Here is a 25,233-nt window from a genome sequence, read left to right on the forward strand (position 1 = left end):
GATCTCCTTGCAGTCCAAGGGGCTCTCAAGAGTCTTCTCCAACACCACAGTTCAAAAGCATCCATTCTTTGGTACTCAGCTTTCTTTATAGTCCAACTCTCACATCCATACATGACTACTGGAAAAGCCATAGGCTTGACTAGACTGACCTTTGTTGACAAAGTAATGTCTCTTCTTTTGAATATGCTATCTAGGTTGGTCATAGTTTTTCTTTCAAGGAGCAAGTGTCTTTTAATTTCATGGCTGCAGTCACCATCTGCAGTGATTTTGGAGCCCCAAAAAATAAAGTCTGATACTGTTTCCACTGTTTCTCCATCTATTTCCCATGAAGTGATGGGACCAGATGCCACGGTCTTAGTTTTCTGAATGTTGAGCTTTAAGCCAACTTTTTCACTCTCCTCTTTCACTTTCATCAAGAGGCTCTTTAGTTCTTCTTCACTTTCTGCCATAAGGGTGGTGTCATCTGCATATCTGAGGTTATTGATATTTCTCCCGGCAATCTTGATTCCAGCTTGTGCTTCCTCCAGCCCAGCGTTTCTCATGATGTACTCTGCATATAAGTTAAATAAGCAGGGTGACAATATACAGCCTTGACGTACTCCTTTTCCAATTTGGAACCAGTCTGTTGTTCCATGTCCAGTTCTAACTGTTGCTTCCTGACCTGCTTATAGGTTTCTCAAGAGGCAGATCAGGTGGTCTGGTATTCCCATCTCTTTCAGAATTTTCCACAATTTATTGTGATCCACACAGCCAAAGGCTTTGGCATAGTCAATAAAGCAGAAATAGATGTTTTTCTTGGACTCACACTTTTTTGATGATCCAGCGGATGTTGGCAATTTGATCTCTGGTTCCTCTGCCTCTTCTAAAACCAGCTTGAACATCAGGAAGTTCACGGTTCACGTATTGCTGAAGCCTGGCTTGGGGAATTTTGAGCATTACTTTACTAGCATGTGAGGTGAGTGCCTTTGTGCGGTAGTTTGAACATTCTTTGGTGTTGCCTTTCTTTGGGATTGGAATGAAAACTGACCTTTTCCAGTCCTGTGGCCACTGCTGAGTTTTCCAAATTTGCTGGCATATTGAGTGCAGCACTTTCACAGCATCATCTTTTAGGACTTGAAATAGCTCAACTGGAATTCCATCACCTCCTCTAGCTTTGTTCCTAGTGATGCTTCCTAAGGCCCACTTGACTTCGCATTCCAGGATGTCTGGTTCTAGGTGAGTGATCACACCATCGTGATTATCTTGGTTGTGAAGATCTTTTTTGTACAGTTCTTCTGTGTATTCTTGCCACCTCTTCTTAATATCCTCTGCTTCTTTTAGGTCCATACCATTTCTGTCCTTTATTGAGCCCATCTTTGCATGAAATGTTCCCTTGTTATCTCTAATTTTCTTGAAGAGATCTCTAGTCTTTCCCATTCTACTGTTTTCCTCTATTTCTTTGCATTGATCACTGAGAAAGGCTTTCTTATCTCCCCTTGCTATTCTTTGGAACTCTGCATTCAAATGGGTATATCTTTCCTTTTCTCCTTTGCTTTTTGCTGCTCTTCTTTTCACAGCTATTTGTAAGGCCTCCTCAGACAGCCATTTTGCTCTTTTGCATTTCTTTTTCTTGGGGATGGTCTTGCTCCTTGTCTCCTGTACAGTGTCACGCACCTCTGTCCATAGTTCATCAGGCACTCTATCAGATCTAGTCCCTTGAATCTATTTGTCATTTCCACTGTATAATTGTTAGGGATTTGATTTAGGTCATACCTGAGTGGTCTTGGACTTCCTGATGGCTCAGAAGGTAAAGCGTCTGTCTGCAATGCAGGAGACCCGGGTTCGATCCCTGAGTCGGGAAGATCCCCTGGAGAAGGAAATGGCAACCCACTCCAGTACTATTGCCTGGAAAATCCCATGGATGGAGGAGCCTGGTAGGCTACAGTGCATGGAGTCACAAAGAGTCGGACACGACTGAGCGACTTTACTTTCACTTTTCACTTTGAGTGGTCTAGTGGTTTCTTCAATTTAAGTCTGAATTTGGCCATAAGGAGGTCATGATCTGAGTCATAGTCAGCTCCCGGTCTTGTTTTTGCTGACTGTATAGAGCTTCTCCCTCTTTGGCTGCAAAGAATATAATCAACCTGTTTTCAGTGTTGACCACCTGGTGATGTCCATGTGTAGAGTCTTCTCTTGTGTTGTTGGAAAAGGGTGTTTACTATGTCCAGTGCTTTCTCTTGGCAAAACTCTATTAGCCTTTGCCCTGCTTCATTCGGTACTCCAAGGCCAAATTTGCCTGTTACTCCAGGTGTTTCTTGACTTCCTACTTTTGCATTCCAGTCCCCTATAATGAAAAGGACATTTTTTGGGGGTGTTAGTTCTAGAAGGCCTTGTAGATCTTCATAGAACCATTCAACTTCAGCTTCTTCAGCATTACTGGTTGGGGCATAGACTTGGATTACCATGATATTGAATGGTTTGCCTTGGAAATGAACATTCTGTCATTTTTGAGGTTGCATCCAAGTACTTCATTTCGGATTCTCTTGTTCACTACGATGGCTACTGCATTTCTTCTAAGGGATTTTTTCCCACAGTAGTAGATATAGTGGTCATCTGAGTTATATTCACCCATTCTAGTCCATTTTAGTTCGCTGATTCCTAGAATGTCAATGTTCACTCTGGCCATCTCCTGTTTGACCACTTCCACTTTGCCTTGATCCATGGACCTAACATTCCAGGTTTCTATGCATTCCAGGTTCCTCTTTACAGCATCGGACCTTGCTTCTATCACCAGTCACATCCACAACTGGGTTTTGTTTTTGCTTTGGCTCCGTCTCTTCATTCTTTCTGGAGTTATTTCTCCAGTGATCTCCAGTAGCATATTGGGCCCCTACTGACCTGGGGAGTTCCTCTTTCAGTATCCTATCATTTTGCCTTTTCATACTGTTCATGGGGTTCTCAAGGCAAAAACACTGAAGTGGTTTGCCATTCCCTTTTCCAGTGGACCACATTCTGTCAGACTTCTCCACCATGACCCGCCCGTCTGGGGTGGCCATACATGGCATGGCTCATAATTTCATTGAGTTAGATAAGGCTGTGGTCCATGTGATTAGATTGGTTAGTTTTCTGAGATTGTGGTTTTCAGTCTGTCTGCCTCTGATGGAGAAGGATAAGAGGCTTATGGAAGCTTCCTGATGGGAGAGACTGAGACTGAGGGGGAAACTGGGTCTTGTTCTGATGGGCGGGGCCATGCTCAGTAAATCTTTAATCCAATTTTCTGTTGATGGATGGAGCTGTGTTCCCTCCCTGCTATTTGCCTGGGGCTAAGGCGGATCCTTGACCAGCTGAGCTGTCAGGGAAGCTGCCTGTGTTTATGTTTTGCCAGATTTGGGGAGTTTTCAGCAGTGACTTCTTTGAATACTTGTTAAGTCCTACCCTGTTGTCTCCTCTTCTGGGACTGTGAGGACACAAATATTAAGATTTTCTGATATAGCCCCATGGGGTTACAGTCCCTGAGGTTCTGTTTAATTTGTTTCAGTTTGTTTTGTGTCTTGTTCAGATTGGATACTTTCCACTGTTTTGTCTTCTAATGCTGGTTTGTTTGTTTTTTTTTTTTTTTTTCTTATCTCTCCCCTGTATTCTGCTGTTGAGCGAGCCATCCACTGAGTTTTTAATTTTGGCTGTTTTTCAGTTCTAAAACTTTCATTTGGTTCTTCCTCATATCTTCTATTTCTGTGCGAAGATTTTCTTTCTTTGCTGTGGCTTTCTAATCTTTTGAATCTATTTCAAGCATATTCACGATTCGTCATTGAAGGATTTTTACAATGCCTGCTCTAAAATGTTTGTCAAAGAATTCGTATATCTCTGTCGTCTTGGTGTTGGCCTCTACTGCTTCTTTTTTCTTTCCGTTTGAGATCTTCCTGGTTAGTGCAATTTCCAGTTGGAACCCAGATATTTGCATACTTTATTGAGATTTTGGATCCTATGTAAACTTCCTGTTTCTGTTGGCGTTCTCTGACACCACGCCAGTAGGCAGCGAGGGCTGCTGCCTTGTTACTGCCAAGTGAGTGCAAGTGCAGGGGCCCCACTTGCCCTCTATTGAGGCTTGCGGGTGGGGCACTGCTTTTCGCTGTTGGGTGGGTGTGGGAGTTCTGGTGACTCCACTGACAACACAGGACAGGAGAGCCCTGGTTACAGCTGTCAGGGATGAAAGTCCTCATTCCCTCTTTGGCCTTCTCTGACTCCACCCAGGCAGCCCGTTGGGTACCTCGTTACAGCCCTGCGAAGGAGGAAGTTGGGCTCCCCACATGGTCTTTGCTCATGTGGTGAGGGTGAGGCTACAGTTTTTTCTATGATGTATGGCTGGAGTAGAGTGTTTTTTGTATAAAGATGTTCTGTCTTTCTCGGCTGTTCCTTTTCTGATCCTTTGTCTAGGGAATGCAGGCTTTCATTGGGCCTTCTTTTTAGTCTGTGCCTGTTGGCATTCTTGGATCACCAGTATCTTCTGCCTCAAGTCTGAGATATTCCAAATGAGAATATACAGCGAACTTACCATGATGTCATTGCTCAAGGCGGAAAGTCCTTAGTAAGTCTGCGTCTCCTCTCCAAATTCTCAGAGCCCTCTTATATTTGTTTAAAACAAATAATGTTAGGGCTTTTTTTTTTGTTTGGTATTTAGCAGGAAGAATAAAGACTTGCTAGAAGTCTGTATATTGATTTTGAGTTAGTGAATATTTATTTTCTTTTCAGTAGCCTTGTCCATTAGCCTTTTCCATCATGACTTCTTCCTTTTCTTTTATGCCTGAAGTCCTTTTCTTTTTTTTTGATTAATTTAGTTAGTTTTGGCTGTGCTAGTCTTTGTTGCTGCTCAAGGGCTTTCTCTAGTTGCAGTGGCTTCTCTTGCTTCAGATCGCAGGCTCTAGGCACGCGGGCTTCAGTAATTATGGCCTATGGGCCCAGTTGCTCCGTGGCATGTGGGGTTTTAGTTCCCAGACCGGGGATTGAACCCGTATCCCCCGCATTGGCAGGCGGACTCTCAACCATTGGACCACCAGGGAAGTCCCCCTGATTTCTGCTCCTAGATGAGACAGTCCCTGTGCACTCCTCCACTCTGCTGGGTGGCTACTTTGTACCTCTCTTCTCTTCTCAAACCCCAACCCTCTCAGCAGATGACCTGGCTTTCTACTCCACAGAGAAAACTGAAACCGCCAGAAGAGAACTTTACCAGATGCCCTCCACTGCCCCACTGGCACCTGACTACATCTGTGGCTGCCTGGCCTGTTTCCACCAAGAATGGCCCATGCTTCTGCTTCTGCTTGACCCCATCTCCTAACCCCTCTTGCCCATTCAGAGACCTTGTTCAGCAGTTCTTCTTTCTCTCCTTCAGCATCAGTTTTTGCTTTCTAGTAGATTGTTCTGTTTGGCAATAAAGGTCAGCATCAGTTTTTGCTTTCTAGTAGATTGTTCTCTTTGGCAATAAAGGCATGAACCTGCTTCTGTTTTCACCTTAAAAATACAGACTTCTCTCTTTTACCTTCCACCTCCATTTCTGGGCTTCCTGTTTTTGCTCTGTGCATGTTCGTGCACGGGTGCTTAGTCACTCAGTCATGTCTGACTCTGTGACCCCATGGACTATAGCCCGCCAGGCTTATCTGTCCATGGGATTCTTTAGGCAAGAATACTGGAGTGGGTTTCCATTTCCTCCTCCAGGGCATCTTCCTGACCCAGGGATCAAACCCTAATCTCCTTTGTCTCCTGTATTGCAGGCAGATTCTTTATCCTTTCATCAGGGAAGCTCTGTCTATACTCCCTCTTACATTGAAACTCTTGGAAAAAGTTTTTCATTTTTGTTGTTTTTTTCCCCACTCGTTGTCTCCAGTACCTCTTCTCTAATAGTTAAACATACATCAGACTGGCTTTTGCCTCACAACACTAACAAAACTACTTTTATCAAGGTCACTAGTGACTTTTACACTAAGTCCAGTGTTCAGTTCTTGAACCTGGACATAGATCCATCTTGATTCATCAACAGAATTGGACTCAACTGGTCCCCTACTCTTCCTTGAAGAGCTGTCTTCACTTGGCTTCTCTCCTGACTTTCTACCTACTTGGCTGCTCCTTCTCTATGTCCTTTGTTGATTCATCATCATCTTCTCAATCTTTTAATGTTCACGTGCACGAGACTCAGTGCTATTACACTCATCTCACCGATGATTTCTTCTTGTCTCATGACTTTTAGACACAATCTGTATGATGACGATTTTCCAGTTTGTATCACCAGCACAGATTTTTCCTGCACTCTGGACTAGTTCATCCAACATTCCCTCTGGACACTAATAGGCGCCTCAAAGTCACCATGTGCAAAGCTGAACTCCTGGCCTTCCTCAGTCCTTGCTTCACTTACAGCCTTCTACAGCTCTGTTGGGGGCAATACCATCTGTCTAGTTGTTCAGCCCTAAAACCCCAGAGTCCTCCTAGATTCCTTTTTGTCTCATTGAACACATCCTGTTTGTTGAACAGTTAAGCTGGCTTTTACCGTATCCCAAGTCTACTCCTTCCCACCACCTCCATTGTAAACCGGTGGCCCCAGGTCACCTTCCTCACTGTTCTGGGTGACTGTAAGGTCCTCCTCACTTGTTTCCTGTTTATGGTCTATACCATACATTACAGTGAATGGATTCTGTTCCTATGGCACCTCCATGCTCCATCCTCTTTGTCCCCGCAGGTCACTGTGAGTCAACTCTAGCATCTTCTGATAACATGGGCCACCCTGCCGTCCCTCAGACATACCAGGTTCACCTGTGGCAGGATCATCTGGGGAAGTCATATTTTGTTTTAAAAGCCATTGATACTCAACCGGATATTGTCTTAAGTTTATTATTTTTAGATAAATTGACATCTTCCTGATTGAAAACTTTTCCTAATCAGAACTGTTGTTGTTATTCTTCAGTTGCTAAGTCACATCTTACTCTTTTGAGATCCCATGGACTGTAGCCCTCAAGGTTCCTCTGTCCATGGAATTTTCCAGGCAAGAATATGCGAGTGGGTTGCTCTTTTCTTCTCCAGGGGATCTTCCTGACCCAGGCGTCACACCGTGTCTCCTGGATTGGCAGATGGATTCTTTACTAGTGCGCCACCAGGGAAGCCCAACAAAACTCTTACTCTCTTTTTATTCACCTCTTCTTTTATATCCCTTGGAAAGTTTTTAGAGTTTTATTTACGCCAATCCTATGGCTTGATGCACATATATTTTGTTATTTTGAATGAGATTCTTTTCCATTATTCTTCAACTAGTTGTTGGTATGTACAAAAATTGTCAAATTTATATATTTATTTTGTAAGCATTTCTCCTTGGGAACTCTTAAATATGAACTCCCTTTCCAACTTTAATTACTCTTTGGTTGATGCCCTCATATGTTCAGATTCCTCTTGACTCTGTACTTGCTTTGGATCCTGTACAGGCTTTCTTTCTTTCAGATCTTTTCTGGAATACCTCCTGCTTGCCCTCAGGTTCTTGGGGAAATGAACACATTTTCAATAGGTTTCCCATATTTTTCTACATTTGCTTCCTTTTGTCGCCCTTCTCTACAAGGATGGTATTTAAAAAAATTAATACACATTTAATTTTCTTAATTAATTAAGAGACTGGGACAGAGGGCCTCTCCTTGACCCTCCCCTGGCTCTGCACAGGACCTCTGTCCAAGCACTTAGAGCTCTGAATACAATTTCCAGCTCACCGTCTCTTAACCAAGCTTCATGATCACTTAGAGCTTGGAATGGATTTAGTATTCCATGGATATTTGTTGAAGGAATAAGTAAATGACTGAAATATTTGTCTAGTCCTTTCTAGAACTTCCAACTACGTTTATTGGGGATAAAGATGCTTGGGAATTTATTTTTCAACTTACTTTCCAGTTCCTCTGCTGTTTTTTATTTTTTCCTAATCAGTGTGTATGTATTTTGTCATATTTTCACCTAGCCTTAGTTCATAGTGACTTCCACCAACATTATACATTCTAAACAACTGTCGGTGTGCCAGTGAAGTCTGTCATTGATCTAATGCATAATGACCACTGGCACACTCACTATGCACTCTTTCGTAGCCTGCTGAGTCTGTTGACTTGGATGTTGCTCTTGCTGACTTGACGATTCTTTCCGCCCTCTCAGATTCAGGCTTCCTCAGGGGAGACCAAGTACACTGGTCCTTTGGACTGCGCGAAGAAGCTATACAAGGAGGCTGGGATCCGAGGGATCTACAAGGGGACTGTACTCACGCTCATGCGAGGTAACCTTTGAGCCCTCCACCTGTGGTGGATTTGCCACAGGGAGGTCTTGCCTGGATCTCTGGATTAGCCTTGGCACCGTACATGCCACAGCCCTGATAGGGCTGGCACGGTGTGTCCTGCTTTTAGGCCATTTCACCTCTGGCCAGCATGGACACACATGAGAATGGGGGGACCTTCCATCCTTCTGGTCGGCTGGCCCCCAAGGGTGGAAATCATGACAGTGGCAGTAGCAAGTAGATGGAAAGCATGGCTGGAGGGATGAGTGGGAAAAAGGAATACCATACGAGGCTTCCCTGGTGGTCCAGTGGTTAAGACTCCAAGCTTCCAATGCAGGGGGCATGGGTTTGATCCCTGGTGCCATGTGGTGTAGCCAGAAAAAGAAGAATGACTTAGTAACAGTGGAGCTCTATTTGGCTTGAGAGGCATGTCCTACGGGGGTTGCACCAGGCGCCAGAGATAGCCCTGAGATGGCAGCTCGGAGGAAGGCCGGATGTTAGCTCCAGTTAAAACTGCTTGGAGTGGGCATATTAGTGGGGACCACTCAGAGGGCCTCTGAAGGTGAAATAATGTCATGTTTGTTTGTGCTCACTGACACCAGTGCTGGCCCCAGAGCCACCTCTGATCACTGTAGATAGGAAGTGCTGCTGAGGAACTTCTCAGGAAACCTTCAAGGGTCCAATGCCAAGGTTGGCTCTCCTAAGATCAAGAAATCTGTGAGGCTTTTCTGTCATTTATTTTACATCTTTCTTGCCACTAACAGATGTTCCAGCCAGTGGCATGTATTTCATGACATATGAGTGGCTGAAAAATATCTTCACTCCAGAGGGAAAGAGGTGAGAACAGAAGAGCTTAAAAGCCACTTTCCCTCATTACCGGTAGGTTTCCCTTGCCCATTAGTGGGTCTGAAGGCAGAAATGGGACCTGCTTCTGTCTCCATGTCTGCTTTCCTCTTGTTACTGTTGAGCCCCAGCTAATACCAATACCTCTTACTCTGTGCCTCACCCAGTGGAGCAAGGGTTTGAAACAAGTACAGAAAACCTCCTCCAAAGAATGGCAGCTACCTTGTCACAGGAGTCTTGGCCTTGGACCACCTCCCTCCAGCCAGTTCCTCCTTCTCTGTGGCTGCCAGGTCTGCACAGAGAGGGATGATCTGAATGCCACTCTCACAGCCTTTGTGTGACCAGGGCTGTGTTTGATATTCTGCAGCGTCAATGAGCTCAGCGTGCCTCGGATCCTGGTGGCTGGGGGTTTTGCGGGGATCTTCAACTGGGCTGTGGCAATCCCCCCAGACGTGCTCAAGTCCCGCTTCCAGACTGGTTAGTAGGGGAGAGGAGGGGTGGATGGGGTTGGAGTGGGCCCCCAAACTGGCTGCCCCTGGGATACGGAGCTCTTAAGGTCTTAGGCACACTCCCTCTCCACAGTAGCCCTCAGCGAGTGTCTGGCCAGAATTCTCCCATGTAGTCATTTGTGTCCTGAGAATGTGAGACTCATTTTCTTGTCAGCCTAAAGATAAAGTAACTGAGAGAAGGACTTCCCTGGTGGTCCAGTGTTAATACTCCACTAGATGGGACACAGGTTCAATCCTTGGTGAACGAAGATCCACATGCTGCGCAATGTGACCCAAAAAAAGTGAGAGAAGAAGTCACGTCAGCCTTCCTCCCCCACATGAGCGGAAGGACTGTTTCATTGTTCATTCTTTTCCCCGTTCCCTCGGCACTAGTATAATCCAGACATTGGTTTGTTCCAGGGTGAACTGTGTTGTCTGTGGACTGGTCCTGGGTGACCCACACAGTAGCCTCTCCCTGGTGCTGTGGCCCTGCAGGAAGACTTGACTACAAAATTGTCCCCATGTAGGTCACCATGGTCAGGTCAGAAAGCTTCCTGAAGCCTTAACGGTTGGGTTCTGCCCACAGCGCCTCCTGGGAAATATCCTAATGGTTTCAGAGATGTGCTGAGGGAGCTGATCCGGGATGAAGGCATCACATCCTTGTACAAGGGCTTCAATGCAGTGATGATCCGAGCCTTCCCAGCCAACGCGGTGAGTGACTGGCGGGGGCTATGCTTTTTCCATTTGGGGCTCAGAGCAGAGTGCAGGTGGTCCGATTTTGCTTGCTTCTGAGATTGAACTGGGGGCTCAGTTTTTCTGGAGTCCCACCCTCAGCCAGAGCCTCCTTATTTGTCCCCTTTCCTAAACCTGTCAGATGAATTACCTTTGTGATTCTCCAAGGTGAGGAGCTTTGACTTCCTGGCATGGCCATCAGAAGTGGCCAGTTGTGGGACATGCATTTTCTTTCCCTATTAGGGATGAGAAAGCACAGCTTGATTCCGTGAGTTGAGGAGGGGGTAAGATTAGGAACGGGTTTTGGTCCTGACAGGGCCAGCCGAGCACAAGGCTGGGGGTCTCTGTGAGTAGCCACAACTCCTGTTGGCTTTTCTCTTCCTTCCAACCCCTTCTCAGGCCTGTTTCCTGGGCTTTGAAGTTGCCATGAAGTTCCTTAACTGGGCCGTGCCCAACTTGTGAGGCTGAAGGCTGCTCCAGGCTTCAGGATGCCAGAAGCTGTCATCCAGGAAGAACAGTGGGCAGGACTAGGTGGTCCTGAGGTGTGGGGAGAGGGGGATGGTGGGATGAGAGCTCTGTGCATGGACCTGTCGAGACCATTGTCTTAATCACACCCTCTACCTGGTGTAATTTGCCATTTTGCAACTTGAATCCTCTCTTGTCAATTTAAGGGATCTCATGAGGACTTGGAGGTGGAATAAGTAGCTTCTAGACCACATACCACCTGTGGCCAGGGTGCTGTCTGCCAGTTGACTACTAGCCCTCCTACACCCAGAATACTCTTCAACAAAGAGGGACTGTCAGCCTCTCACTGGAGACACTCTGCATGTTTTCAGCCAGCTGACTAGGAGCTGGGGCCTTCCTGGATCCCTAGCCAGGAACACCCACCAGGGTATCCTCTAATCCTGGCCTGCACAGCTCCAGGTCCACATGGGAATGTGGACCTGAGGCCTGCATCTGTCTGTCTATGCAGACTGAGCAAATGTGCCTAGGGGCGGAGAGCCTGTTAACACTCGGGTTTTGTTTTGTTTAATGCATACAAGTAATCAGAATTAAAACTAGAGTAGCCTAATTTCCCAGGAGTTGGTGAAAAGCTTTCCCTCCTACACAGTGAGGAGAGTTTTGAATAGACCATCCCAGCTTGCTAGGATAAGTGAGAAAGTGAGAAAGCCCAGGGTGTAGGAAGACTCTTTTTGCACACTCTTTTCTCATGAGAGCGCCCTATTTGGACAGGAAATAATAAATATTGTTTCTAATTTTCACAACGTGTGAAATTTTTTTCTTTTGATTCTGGGTCATTTCAGCAAGCAGCCAGGGGCCTCGGTGGAGGCTGTTAGGCATCTAGCAACCTTCCCTGGATGGAATTCAGGCAGCAATTTTAGCAAGAGAAAGAGGAAGAAGTCTTGGCCCACCCGGCCTTCCCTGACTGCCCCGGCCCCAGCTCCTGGAGGGTTAGATCGGTGGGGTGGGATAAGGCAATCTGACTGGTAACTGTTCCCATAGCACTTGGGGGTCGCTGTATGATCTGATGTCTGGCCTTACTTATCAGGCTGAAGATGATGATTGGGTGCAGCCAGGGGAGATGAGGGAGTCAGAGTGGAGAGTGACAGGCTAGCTAGTCCGTCCTTAGCTGGGGGAGGGAGAAGCTACCAGAGCTGGGCTTCTCTGGCTTTGTCCCATCTGGCAGTCACATTTCCGCTGGCACTTCCCACCTCACTGCAGCTGCACAGAGATCCTTGGACTTTGGCTTCAGAGGTATCACTCAGCATAAATGGGTGAGAGGGGAGGGGACCCACCCCCATCTGGGAGTGGGTGTGGCCAATTTGCCCAGAAGCTGAAGATTTGGGGGTTTAAGGAAGGAAGCTTTATTCCTGGGAAGATATTTCTGGATGATGGTCAAGTAAAAAAAGAAATAATTGCTTCAAGGATAAAAATTGTTTGCTCTCTTCCTGGGAAGATTAATTAATTCAGTGTTACGCTTTCCTGTCTCATGCTGCAGGGTATCTTTGTTTAATCTCTCACTGATGAGGAGATGGCCTCCGAGGTGTCTCCTGAAGCTCTTCTCGGCACTGCTCAGTCCTTGAGACAGTCCTGAGACCTCAACCTTTTCCGGGGGGCCCTGGGAGTGCATTTGCATTCTAGCTAAATGCCAGCCATTCCCATGGCTCAGGATCACTTTTACAGTCTCCTGCTTCTGAATAATTTGCCCTTTGAAACAGCTTCCATTGGAAAGTGGAATATTTTGATTTTTTGATGCTAGTGCTGGTGGATTCTTTTACCCCTCTGGGGATTCAAGAGATGTGAAGTCAAAAAAGGGAAGCCCCTGGAGGCATATGTGTGAAGGGAGCAGAGCAGATGGTGAGTGACCCCCTTCTGGCTGGCACTTCCTGTTTATGATGCACTTTGAAATGCCACCTGTTCCTGATATATCTCTCCTCTCCTTGATGGGGGTAAGGGTAGGGGAGAGATTGGGTCCCCCTTAAGGAATTTCTTAGACTGCTACAGACAGCGTTAAGTAGAAGCCAGTAATGGTTAAAACAAGCAGCCAGTGCGAACAGCCTTATCCAAGCACAAAGAGGAGTATAACTGGGTCAAAGGTAAAGGACAAAGGGGAGGTTGTTCCAACCTCAGCCTGTTAGAAGCAATAGCACCATTTCTGCTGTAGGGTCATAGCATCTCTACCCACAATTCTTTTAGGCTAGAGCCCCCTATTCCTTTCCTAACCTCTTCAGGGATTCATTCTCATCTTTTTACCTGATGTAACTCAGTGTTTGGGCTTCCCTAGTGGCTCAGTGGTAAAGAAGCTGCCTGCCAATGCAGGAGATGCACGTTTGATCTCTGGGTTGGAAAGATCCCCTGGAGAAGGAAATGGCAACCCACTCCAGTATTCTTGCCTGGGAAATCCCATGAACAAAGAAGCCTGGCGGGCTGCTGTCCATGGGGTCACAAAGAGTCGGACACAATTTAGCAACTTAAAAACAGCAACAAACTCAGTGTTTAATGGGTAGGGATTTATACCTCCACTTTCAGATGTGGAAGCCAAAGCTCAGATAGGGAAAACTGATCTACCAAGATCATCGCCAAGTGGATATCAGAGTGTGGCTGACAGAGTGGTGTCTCAGTGTCCACAGGCCTGAAGAAAGGCTTGTGACCTTATCAGCAGTCCTGGGATTGCTTGACCCAAACTCCAAGAGCCTGCCTGTACTGCAGGATCAAAGCCTGGGCAGCTGGCCTGAGTCAAGCCAGGGACAGCACACAGAGTCCCAGCAGACGTCTACAAGGAAGGTCAAGGGCTCCCCGAGGGCTCCTTTTTTCTACCTTCTTTGCTCTAGTTGGCATGCAGGCCTGTGGCTCTCCAGCCAGGGCTCTTCTTTGCTTCCCAGGTTCTGTCCTTGCTCTCAGATGTCTCAGAGGCAGACCCTAGGTCCACTGTAGAGACTGACACTTTCTAGGGACAGTATCTGGGGTTGGTGGCGGGGGGTGGGGGGGGGGAGTGGTGGTCATAAATGGCTCACAAGTGCAGAAATAAGCAGCCCAAGAGTTAACTGCTCTCTTGAGCATGGATGCTTATTAAAATAACTGGACCAAAGGCAGTGGCTTCATGGGGGATGCACTATGGAGCCTTGGTGAGGGCAGAGGAAACAGTGCACTTCCTTACTTCCCTCTGGCCACTGGAGGCTCATGGACACTTCTAATGCAAAATAGAAACAGGTGGTGGTAGATACTAAGTATGCAGGGAGACTGGGCCAGGGGACTGGTATGTAGAGCGGGTCAGATGAACAAGTCCCAGGAGATGTGGGGGTTGGGCTAGGCTTAGAGAAGCAGCCCCTTGGGGCAGAGGAGAGGGAGGTGTTCCTGCTGGGGGTGAGTCCCTCAGAGCAGGTGGAGGGCATCAGAGGGCAGACAGTGAGTTAACCAGGGGGTCTGGGCCAAGAGCAGGGTGTCCTCCAGAGAAGTCTAGGGGACTATGAGCGTCTCCCTTCTTCCTGGAAAGAGTCAGGAAAAAAAAAAAAAAAAACCTTTTAAATCATGAACCTGTCAAGAGCACAGGAAATAACTGTTCCATTGGAAATAGCAGTTGGTACCCTACCCATGTTCATTATCACCAGACTCACTGCTCTTAGACTAGACAGGTGCCCCACTTGAGTAAGCATAGTTGTAAACAATTCTGAGAACTGGCCCCATGGTGTCCATGTCGGTTCTGAGGTTGGTAGTGTGGCAGCCCGGGCAAAATGATGACTACCTTCTGGGTGGTGAGTATATCTGGGTTGAGTAGAGCACCTCGCAGGACTCTGGGGCCTCCTCTTCTATCTACCATGGTCTCTGTATTTCTCTTGCTTTCGAGGGTCTCTGCTCTTGACCTTTCCCACCCACCATTACTGGCTGTTGGCAGCTGTTTCCCAGTTACTGGCTGCCTGTGGGTTCAGTTGCCATGGTAACCCCCAGTGGTGCCAGTGGACAGGCTTGAATGAAGGCAATGCCAGAAGGGTGAGGATCAAAGATGTGGGGCTTGGGCCTTTTGTATTCTCTCTTGTTCCAAGGCCCTGTTCTTTTGCCAGCTCAGCTGGGCCCTCATGAAGGTGCTGGGAACTCCCCTTTGCTATTGAAGGGTTTCCCCAGAGGGGCAGAGATGGATCACTGCTCTGAAGACCAGGTGCACGGGGAGGAGAGTCAAGCTGGACGTGGAGGCTGGCTCTCCATCCTCCCTCTGAAGCTGGGCTTTGGACACAGGTGAGGAGCAGCTATGCAGTTTCCGATTTCTGTGGTCCTCATTTCCTCCAGGTCTGAGGATGCCTTTGAATGCCATGTTTGCTGGCTGGCTGGCCAAGCTAGGGTACCTGAGACTAAGCCAGGAGGACCAACCTCCTTCAGGCAGAGGCTGAGAGGGGGTCCTTGGGGTGACTGGGAGAACCTGCCCACAGTCAGTTCTGTCATCAGTCCTGGAGTAGCTTCCTCCTACCCTGTTTGCAACTGAAGTTGGAGTCCTAATTGTACAGCTGCCTTTCCCCCTTTCAAATGTATAAAACCTGACAAATGAGCAAACTAGAGAATGGAGTTGCGAATTTGCTTTTCTAAAAGGTTAGTGGTAGGATTTCTTGAAGTGGGTCATATCCCCAGGTGTGGCAGGGCAGTGGGAGTCCCACCTTGGTTTCCTGAGTATGGACTGACCCCTGGGAAACTTGGAAGGGTCAGTCTACACAGGAGCAGAGAAGAGTTGAGGAACCCTGCCCCCCAGCTTCTCATTGCCCCATCCTTACTGAAGTCTTTATATTCTGAGATCAGACACATAGCTTTGAATCAAAGGATCCTAGTTCTGAGACTGAGGTCAGGAGAGCAGTCTCACTGGCTCTTCTTGCTGTGTGAAAATTTATTATTCATTTATTTAGTAAATCTTTTGAAAGACTGTGCAATAAGGACCCCAGCAGGGAATGAGCTGGACACTACCCCACCCCTAACAAATTTGATGGTTCAGGACTTCTCCCAGGAGTCAAGAAACTTGTCCAGGGAGACACTGCTCTTTGGAATCACAGGCTTGCCTGGCCTGGGGCCTGGGTGGCTTCTGCACCAGTGGGGATCAGGTATTCCTGCTTCTAGATGCTCAGTTCCCAGCAGCACTGAGCTCCTGGATGTGTGCCAAGACAAAATGAGAGGTCCTAGTGAGGCTTTAATTAATACTGCGTAATTACCAGGCAGAGCTTAACCATCCCAAATGCCTTTCAGCTTCCCAAGGCTATATCTAGTCACTTTCTGACTTGGCCCAGCAGAGAGACAGAATGCTGTCCCATGCTTACTGGGACTTTGGTCAGCACCTGAGCTGTGTTATGGACACACTGGGAAGGTTTCCACTTTTTTCTCTTCCTTTCCAATCTGCTGTAGGTGAAAGTGCAGCTTGGGAAATAGCATGGCCTCTCCAGTTTGCCTAGGCCTCTTCCTAGGGACAAAGGATAACAGTGCCTTGCCATCTGCTGAAACACCATCAAGCAATGCTGGCCCAGGGCCCAGGGTCCAGGGCAGAGTATGGGGAGAATATAGGTGTGCAGACCTAGTCCTGGGAATCCTGATGGGAATCCTCAAGCAGAGAAACAGGCACAGTGGTCATAAAGCTTTATGACTAGGCTTTATTCCCTTTTCTCAACATATTTCGAACTCATTCTTCCAGATTTATCTGCCTGTGGCTCCCAAATTATTCTATCATCGAAACTTCTACTGTCTACAAGGCCTTCTTTCTTTGACATCTCACAGACCTCCTGCCAGACTTTGGAGGGTCCTATGGTCATGCCACCATGCCACCCAACAGGGTGGTTGTGACTTTCCCAGGTCTTTCCTCTATGCCCACATGGCTTTCCTCTGGCTCTTCGTGTGGTTAGATCCAGCCCAAGCCTCGGACTCAGCTTGAATGTCACCCCCTAAAGAGGGTCCCCTTGTTCTCCACCATATCTGGAACCACACCGAGATGGTAAGGTGGCATTCTTGCCTCTGGCTCTCGGCTATGTCCCTGGTACCCAGTAAGGGCGGGCAGATGGTTGGATCTTAGCGTGTGCTGAAAGAAGAAATGAAAGATAAGAGGCACTAACACTCCGCTTAGCGGGTAGACCTCTCATCCTTGCCCCTGGACTGGAGATCGCCAGGGTAGCGGCGAGCAGACGGCCACTTGGCGCAAGCGCACTGAGGGCCGGCCCTCGGCGGGAGCGCGCACGCCCGCAGCCGCGTGCGTCACAACCCGGGCTCCCGCCCCGCCCGTCCCGCTCGCCCGCTCGTCGGTGCCCGCGGTGGCGGCGGCGGCGGCGGCGGCTGCCCAGTGACAGCGGCGGCGCCAGGCCGGCCGGAGTAGCGTAGGGTGGTGGGGCCTGGAGACACACACCCGGCCAAAGGGCGGCGTGGCGCGAGGAAGGCCCGATCCGGGTCGCGCGTGAGGAGACCTCGCGGGGCGCCGGGCGAGAGGCCGGCGTGAGGGAGCACCCGCCTAGGCGGTGGCCGCCGGCGGCCCGGTCCCGCCTGCCGCCGCCGGCATGAGCCACATTCAGATCCCGCCCGGGCTCACGGAGCTGCTTCAGGGCTACACCGTGGAGGTGCTGCGGCAGCGGCCACCAGACCTCGTCGACTTCGCGGTGGACTATTTCACCCGCCTGCGCGAGGCCCGCTCCAGAGCCTCCACCCCGCCCGCCGCCCCTCCTTCCGGCTCCCAGGATTTCGATCCCGGCGCTGGCCTGGTCGCCGACGCCGTGGCGGACAGCGAGTCGGAGGACGAAGAGGACTTGGACGGTAGGCGGCGGGCTGGGCGGGGGTTCGCGGTACGGGGACCAAGGGAGCGGTGCCGGGGGGCGGGGGTCTCTCGAGATCCAGAGAGGGGCTGCGAGGGGCCAGGCCCGCCACCTTGGGCCGGGACTTTGGAGCCCGCGCGGGGACTTCGTCCGGGTTTCCCAAGCCGCCGGCGTGAGCCCCGCGTGCACCACTTCCAAATTGAGCTCGGCGATCATGCCAGCCCCGGAAAGCAGCGAGCGAGTTGTCAGATTCAGCTCGAGTGAAACGTGCGCGCTTTCGGCCCGCGTGCTGGCGCGGGGCCGGAGGGGCGTGGAGCCCACGGCCGCTTTACCTCGGCTGGAGAAGCTTCGCCCGGTTTCGTTGCGAAGACAAGAGCGTTCGCCTACATCGACTTGGGTTTCCTAACCAGGGCGGTAACTTGGGAAAGAACTCATTTTGTGAAAAGTTATCGTGCAAAACTTGAAGCGTAGACAGAAATAGAAAAGGTGACCTGAACTCCCTATATGCCGTCACCCACGTTACACAGTTGAAATATCTGTCACAAATGTTTCATCTATACTTTTTTTCTTCTCTCCTTTGCTTAAGTATTTTAAAGCAAGTCCCAGGATTTCACTTTCTTTCAGCCTTGGATGCTTCAGTATATGTATAAAGATATATTTAATTTGCCTAAAATGATTGGATCAAATGTGGTGAGGGTCAGCAATACATTTTTTCTCATATGTGGTGCAGGAAAGACTAGTAACCCTTCTGTATCTGATTTAAGCAAGATTGTCAAAAAGCAATTCCATTTTCCTTGATGGCTTCAACATAGACTTTGTCAGTTTAACGATAGAATTACCCTAGTTTTGAACAGCCAGAATTTAACAAAACAATGAAAACATCTGAGAGACAAAGTTAGAGACTTAGTGTTTACTAGCTCACACTGAAAAAAAAACCCCAACAACCTAGTTTTGAGTTAAATCGGCATGTCAGTTAGGCTGGCAGGGGAGTTAATTATTGGTCATTGCTCTTGGAGGTTGTAAGGTTCAGTGCTGTGGACAACTTCCCGTAGTTTATTCATGCTAAGAATGGAAATTGTTCATCCGTGTTACCCTGGCTTTAATACACATTAAATTACGGGTTTTTCACCTTAAACCTGGAAATCAGAAATTATTTCACAAACCCCTGCCACAGAACTGCTTTGTGGTCTAAGACAAACCATGGAACTTATCTCATTTCAAATTTGCTTATCTTTAAAATAGGGTTAGTGACCACAATCTCCCAGGAATAAATGTGTTTTTAAAAGATTTACTTCAGGAGTAACTTCTGCATTTGTTTCACTGTCATAACAATAAATCACAAAGTTGTAAATTGCTTTGCAACAATCTTTGTTTACCCAAAATGTTATTATTTTAGCTATTAGTTCCAAGTGAGTAATACTGAATTTCCAAGTTTTGTTTCATATCTTCATTTTGGGGTCACTTTTTATATCTTTTTCAAAGTTGGATTGACTTAAATCTTTGTAACCCTGTGCTTTATTTTACTGGTATTTAATTTTTTTGTTTATATCTCTTCAGTGGCTGTGCTAAGTATAATTATAGCAGTCAACACAAGGTGAACTTCTATTTACAGATAATAGACTAAAAATACACCGCACACAGTGAGATACCACTTCATACCCATGTGGTTGACTATTATGGAAAAAAAAAAAAACAAAACAGAAGAGCAAGTGTTGGTGAGGATGTAGTGAAATTGGAACTCTTGCTTACTGCAGGTGGGAATGTAAAATGTCCTGGCTGCTGTGGAAGACTGTTTGACTTTTCCTCAAAAAGTTAAACATAGAATTACTGTGTGATCAAGCAATCCCACTATGTGTATACCCCCAAAGAACTGAAAGCAGGGAGTCAAACAGATACTTGTATGCTGGTGTTCATTGCTGCATTATTCACAATAGCCAAAAGATAGCCCAAGTGTTCTATAGACAGATAAATGGATAAATGTGGTATGTATACAAAATGTGGTATATATGTACAATGGCACACTATTCATCCTTAAAAAGGAGTGGAATTCTGATATATACTACAGCATGGATGATTCTTTTTTTTTTTCCAACGTTTCGTATTTATTACTGAGTCTCATAGACTGATAGTGAGGAAACAAAGAACATCAGGAGCCAAGTATTACAGTAGTGATGCTCTCGCTGTGATTTGGCTGGTTAAACAAGTGGTCTTAACATGTGTGCCACTTTTTATGTGAGGCTTCTTATAGACCCAGCTTGGTTCTTCTCCAATGTCTTCTCTGGGAATTGTACCTGATCTTGTTGCCAGTTTTCATTCGAATCCATTGAGGAATGGGACGATTCTGCTTTTGTTTCTTGGCCAGGAATCGCTTGATCCTGAAAGTCTTGTGAGACGACATGGTGAGGAGAGAACTCAACTGCACATAAGATGGCGGAGAAAAGAGGAGGAGCATGAATGATTCTTGATGACATTATGCTAGTATAATATGCTAGACACAAAAGGACAAATATTGTATGAATCCATTTATATGAGGTACCTGGAATAGGCAAATTCATGGAGACAGCAGAACAGAGATTACTAGGAGCTGGGGAGAGTGGACAGTGGGGACTTACCTTTTAATGAGGGCAGAGTTTCTGTTTGGAATGATGACCAAGTTTTGAGATTGGATAGGGGTGATGGTTGCACAATGTTGTGAATGTACTTAATGCCATGAATTGTACACTTCAATGGTTGAAATGGTAAATTTTATGTTATGCAGAAAACATATGTTTTTGAAAAGACAAGAAATACTAGGATGACTGAAAAGTTCATTCAGGCTTTTCTGTAACATCATACAGAACACATTGCATATCCAGTGATTAGGAACATATAAGTCCACAGTACCTAAAATTAGAAATAGGATATATAGTATATATATACTATATGTATAGTATATATATAGTTTAGAACCATAATATATCAGAGAGACTTTACTTAGTAGGGCTTCCCTGATAGCTCAGTTGGTAAAGAATCTGCCTGCAATGTCAGTTGGTAAGGAATCCGCCTGCAATGCAGGAGACTCCTGTTCGATTCCTGGGTCAGGATGATCCACTGGAGAAGGGATAGGCTACCCTCTCCAGTATTCCTGGGCTTCCCTAGTGGCTCAGCTGGTGAATCCACCTGCAGTGCTGGAGACCTGGGTTCGATTCCTGGGTTGGAAGATCCCCCTGGACAAGGGAAAGGCTACCGACTCCAGTATTCTGGCCTAGAAAATTCCATGGACTGTATAGTCCATGGGGCTGCAAAGAATCGGACACCACTGAGCAACTTTCACTTTCACTTTACTTAGTAAGGTCCTGAATGGCTAACTACCAATTCAGTTTATGAAACTGTATGCTACTAGAAACACTCAAAAAGCTTCATTAATTGTTATTGGTTTAGTTTAACAACCGTTTGATATCAAACAACACATCAAATATGAAGTATTAGAATGAATAGTTCATTCTTGGGAAAGCCTGAAGAGTTCAGACTTTATTGACTTATTAATAAGTTGCTCTGACTGCATCCTCCTAAGAATAATAACTTGGCATCTAGACTTGATTCACTTCTGTAATTACAGTAAAACATTTATATTTGTGGGTCTCAGCATTTTTTTTCTTTTGTGGTGTATGGAGACATAATCCACATACCGCATACTTAACCCATTTAAAGTGTATAGTTCATTGGTTTACTGTAGCTACAAGATACGTGCAGCTGTCACCACAGTCAGTTTTAGGACATTTTTATCACCCCCCCAAAAGACGCCCCGTACACTTTAGCCATCCCCTGCCCACATCTCTGTTCCCTCAGTTTTAGGCAATTGCTAATTTGATTTCTGTCTCTATGAATGCGCCTGTCCTGGCCAATTAATTTAAATGGAATCATAAAATATATGGTCTTTTTGCTTCTGGCTTCTTCACCTTAGCATAATATTTTCAAACTTCATCAATATTGTAGCATATATTAGTTTTTCATCCCTGTTTATTGCTGAATCCTGTTCCATTGTGTGAATCTGCCACATTTTGTTTGTCCGTTCAGCTGTTGATGGCCACTTAGGTTGTTTCCACTTGTTTATTATTACGAATAATGCTGTTGTGAACACTCCTGTGTATAAGTTCCTGTGTGGACACGGGTTTTCATTTCTTTCTGGTATATACACAGTAGTAGAATTCTTGCACCATATGGTAACTCTTATACTTCATATTTTGAGGAACTAATTGTTTTCCAGAAGTGGCTGTGCCATTTTACATATTCTAACCAGTAGTGTATTGAGGATTCTGATTCCTCCCCATCCTTGTTAACGCTTTTTATCTTTTTTATTATAGCCAGCCTAGTGGGTACTCTTGCCTGGAAAATCCCATGGGCAGAGGAGCCTGGTAGGCTGCAGTCCATGGCGTCTCTAAGAGTCAGACACAACTGAGAAATTTCACTTTCACTTTTCACTTTCATGCATTGGAGAAGGAAATGGCAACCCACTCCAGTGTTCTTGCCTGGAGAATCCCAGGGATGGGGGAGCCTGGTGGGCTGCCGTCTATGGGGTCGCACACAGTCGGACACAACTGAAGTGACTTAGCAGCAGCAGCAGCAGTGGGTAGGAAGTAGTAGCTACCTCATTGTAGCTTTGCTTTGCAGTTTCCTAATGTTATTGAAAGATGATGCTGTGAAAGTGCTGCACTCAATATGCCAGCAAATTTGGAAAACTCAACAGTGGCCACAGGACTGGAAAAGGTCAGTTTTCATTCCAGTCCCAAAGAAAGGCAATGCCAAAAAATGCTCAAACTACCGCCCAATTGCACTCATCTCACATGCTAGTAAAGTAATGCTCAAAATTCTCCAAGCATGAACTTCCAGATGTTCCAGCTGGTTTTAGAAAAGGCAGAGGAACCAGAGATCAAATTACCAACATCCACTGGATCATGGAAAAAGCAAGAGAGTTCAGAAAAACATCTATTTCTGCTTTATTGACTATGCTAAAGCCTTTGACTGTGTGGATCATAATAAACTGTGGAAAATTCTGAAAGAGATGGGAATACCAGACCACATGATCTGCCTCTTGAGAAATCTGTATGCAGGTCAGGAAGCAACAGTTAGAACTGGACATGAAACAACAGGAAAAGGAGTTCGTCGAGGTTGTATATTGTCACCCTGCTTATTTAACTTATATGCAGAGTACATCATGAGAAACGCTGGACTGGAAGAAACACAAGCTGGAATCAAGATTGCTGGGAGAAATATCAATAACCTCAGATATGCAGATGACACTACCCTTATGGCAGAAAGTGAAGAGGAACTCAAAAGCCTCTTGATGAAAGTGAAAGTGGAGAGTGAAAAAGTTGGCTTAAAGCTCAACGTTCAGAAAATGAAGATCATGGCATCCGGTCCCATCACTTCATGGGAAATAGATGGGGAAACAGTGGAAACAGTGTCAGACTTTATTTTTTTGGGCTCCAAAATCACTGCAGATGGTGACTGCAGCCATGAAATTAAAAGACGCTTACTCCTTGGAAGGAAAGTTACGACCAATCTAGATAGCATATTCAAAAGCAGAGACATTACTTTGCCAACAAAGGTTCATCTAGTCAAGGCTATGGTTTTTCCTGTGGTCATGTATGGATGTGAGAGTTGGACTGTGAAGAAGGCTGAGCACCGAAGAATTGATGCTTTTGAACTGTGGTGTTGGAGAAGACTCTTGAGAGTCCCTTGGACTGCAAGGAGATCCAACCAGTCCATTCTGAAGGAGATCAGGCCTGGGATTTCCTTGGAGGGAATGATGCTGAAGCTGAAACTCCAGTACTTTGGCCACCTCATGCGAAGAGTTGACTCATTGGAAAAGACTCTGATGCTGGGAGGGATTGGGGGCAGGAGGAGAAGGGGACGACAGAGGATGAGATGACTGGATTGGCATCGCTGACTCGATGGACGTGAGTCTGAGTGAACTCCGGGAGTTGGTGATGGACAGGGAGGCCTGACAGGCTGCGGTTCATGGGGTCGCAAAGAGTCGGACACGACTGAGCGACTGAAGTGAACTGAATGATATTGAGCATCTTTCCATGTGTGTGTTGGTCATTTGTGTACCTTTGAAAAAATGTCTATTCAGGTCCTTAGTCCATTTTATAAAATTGGTTTGTGTTTTTATTGTTAAGTTCTAAGAGTTCTTTGTATATTCTAAACAAGTCCTTTATCAGATATATGACTAAAAACTATGTTCTGCATTTAGCAGGTTGTCGTTTTACTTTTTTGATATTGTCTTTTGAAGCATGGGTTTTTAATTTTTACTAAGTCCAGTGTATCATTGTCTTTTGTTGTTTGTGCCATAGGTGTCTTATTTAGGAAGCCATTGCCAGACCCAAGGTCATGAAGATTAACCTCTCTGTTTTCTTGTATGAGTTTTACAGTTTTAGCTTTACATTTAGGTTGTAGTACTTTGGGGTTTGTTTGGGGGTTTTTTTGGCCGTGCAACATAGGAGATCTTAGTTCCCCAAGCAAGGATCAAACCTGTGCCCTGTGCCCTTAAGTGTGGAATCTTAAGCACTCGACTACCAGGGACCTCCCTATGTTGTAGTACATTTTTGTTATTTTTTGTTTAGGAAGTAAGGTACTTCATTCTTTTATATGTGGTTTTTCAAGCACCACTTTTTTTTTAGTATTTATTTATTTGGCTACACCAGATCTTAGTTGCACCATGTTGCAACTTAGTTGCGGCGTGTGGGATCCAGTACCCTGATCAGGGATTGAACCTAGGCCTGCTGCGTTAGGAGCACAGAGTCTTAGTCACTGCGCCACCAGGAAAGTCCCCAGCACCACTTATTAAAACTATTCTTTCCTGCATTTAATTGTCTTGCTACTCTTATTGAAAATCAATTGACTGTAAATGCGAGAGTCTGTTTTGAACTCTCAGTTCTATTCCATTGATCTGTATATCTGCCTGTGTGCCACTCCTGCATTCCTTGACTGCTGTAGATTTGTAGTAGTTTTAGAATCAGGAAATGTGAATTTTCCAACCTTGTTCTTTTTCAGAGTTGTTTTGCCTATTTGCATTTCCATATGAATTGTAGGATTAACTTGTCAATTTCTGCAACAAGGCCAACTGGGATTTTGACAGAAATTGCATTGAATTTGTAGATTAATTTGGCGAGTATTGCCTTTTAACAATGTTAAGTCTTCAGATCTGTGAATATAGAATGTCTTTTCATTTATTTAGATTTTCTATAATTTCTAAATTAAAGAACCACAAGTGTCTTGTAGTTTTTAGAATATAAAGTTTTCACTTCTTTTATTAAATTTATTCCTAAGTAATTTATTTCTCGTGAAGTGATTGTAAATGAAATTGTTTTCTTAATTTCATTTTCAGATTGATCATTGCAAATGTATAGAAATACAGTTAATTTTTAAGATATTGACCTTGTATCTTGCAGTCTTGCTGAACTTGTTTATTAGTTCTCTAGTTTTTTAGTGGATTCCTTAGTATATTTCCCCAGCATTTTTTATTGCACAGTATATACCACATAACAATTGGAGTTGGTTTAAATTGCCTTATTGGAACTTTTTTGAGACTTGCTTAATAATAATATTTCTACAGTTCACATAGCTGGGTCTCTCAGGAGGATTTTGACACAGTTGAACCAGCCCT

At 45.8% G+C, this 25,233-nt stretch overlaps 3 protein-coding genes across 4 annotated transcripts in view; 2 read left to right on the forward strand and 1 right to left on the reverse strand.

Moving 5' to 3' along the window:
* The window catches only part of SLC25A20 (solute carrier family 25 member 20), a 35,097-nt gene extending 23,509 nt beyond the window's left edge, over positions 1-11,588 (forward strand). The window contains exons 5-9 of the mRNA XM_055558717.1: positions 8,146-8,263; positions 9,025-9,097; positions 9,471-9,580; positions 10,178-10,302; positions 10,723-11,588. Coding sequence (XP_055414692.1) covers positions 8,146-8,263; positions 9,025-9,097; positions 9,471-9,580; positions 10,178-10,302; positions 10,723-10,785 — 489 coding nt within the window. The 3' untranslated portion in view covers positions 10,786-11,588. The remainder of the gene's footprint in view (positions 1-8,145; positions 8,264-9,024; positions 9,098-9,470; positions 9,581-10,177; positions 10,303-10,722) is intronic.
* Positions 11,589-17,029: 5,441 nt separating this feature from the next.
* The window catches only part of PRKAR2A (protein kinase cAMP-dependent type II regulatory subunit alpha), a 70,812-nt gene continuing 62,608 nt past the window's right edge, over positions 17,030-25,233 (forward strand). Inside the window, exon 1 of one of the 2 annotated variants that reach the window (XM_055558374.1) lies at positions 17,030-17,586. In XM_055558374.1, the coding sequence (XP_055414349.1) occupies positions 17,334-17,586 (253 nt within the window). In that variant the 5' untranslated portion in view covers positions 17,030-17,333. The remainder of the gene's footprint in view (positions 17,587-25,233) is intronic. The other variant, XM_055558373.1, reaches the window with a different exon arrangement.
* LOC129635405 (60S ribosomal protein L39-like) lies at positions 19,680-20,019 on the reverse strand. Its single transcript, XM_055558375.1, has one exon. It carries the CDS (start codon positions 19,981-19,983, stop codon positions 19,828-19,830), a length of 156 nt encoding a protein of 51 aa, XP_055414350.1. The 5' UTR covers positions 19,984-20,019; the 3' UTR covers positions 19,680-19,827.

This window comes from Bubalus kerabau, chromosome 20, assembly GCF_029407905.1.
Source record: "Bubalus kerabau isolate K-KA32 ecotype Philippines breed swamp buffalo chromosome 20, PCC_UOA_SB_1v2, whole genome shotgun sequence".
NCBI lineage: Eukaryota > Metazoa > Chordata > Mammalia > Artiodactyla > Bovidae > Bubalus > Bubalus kerabau.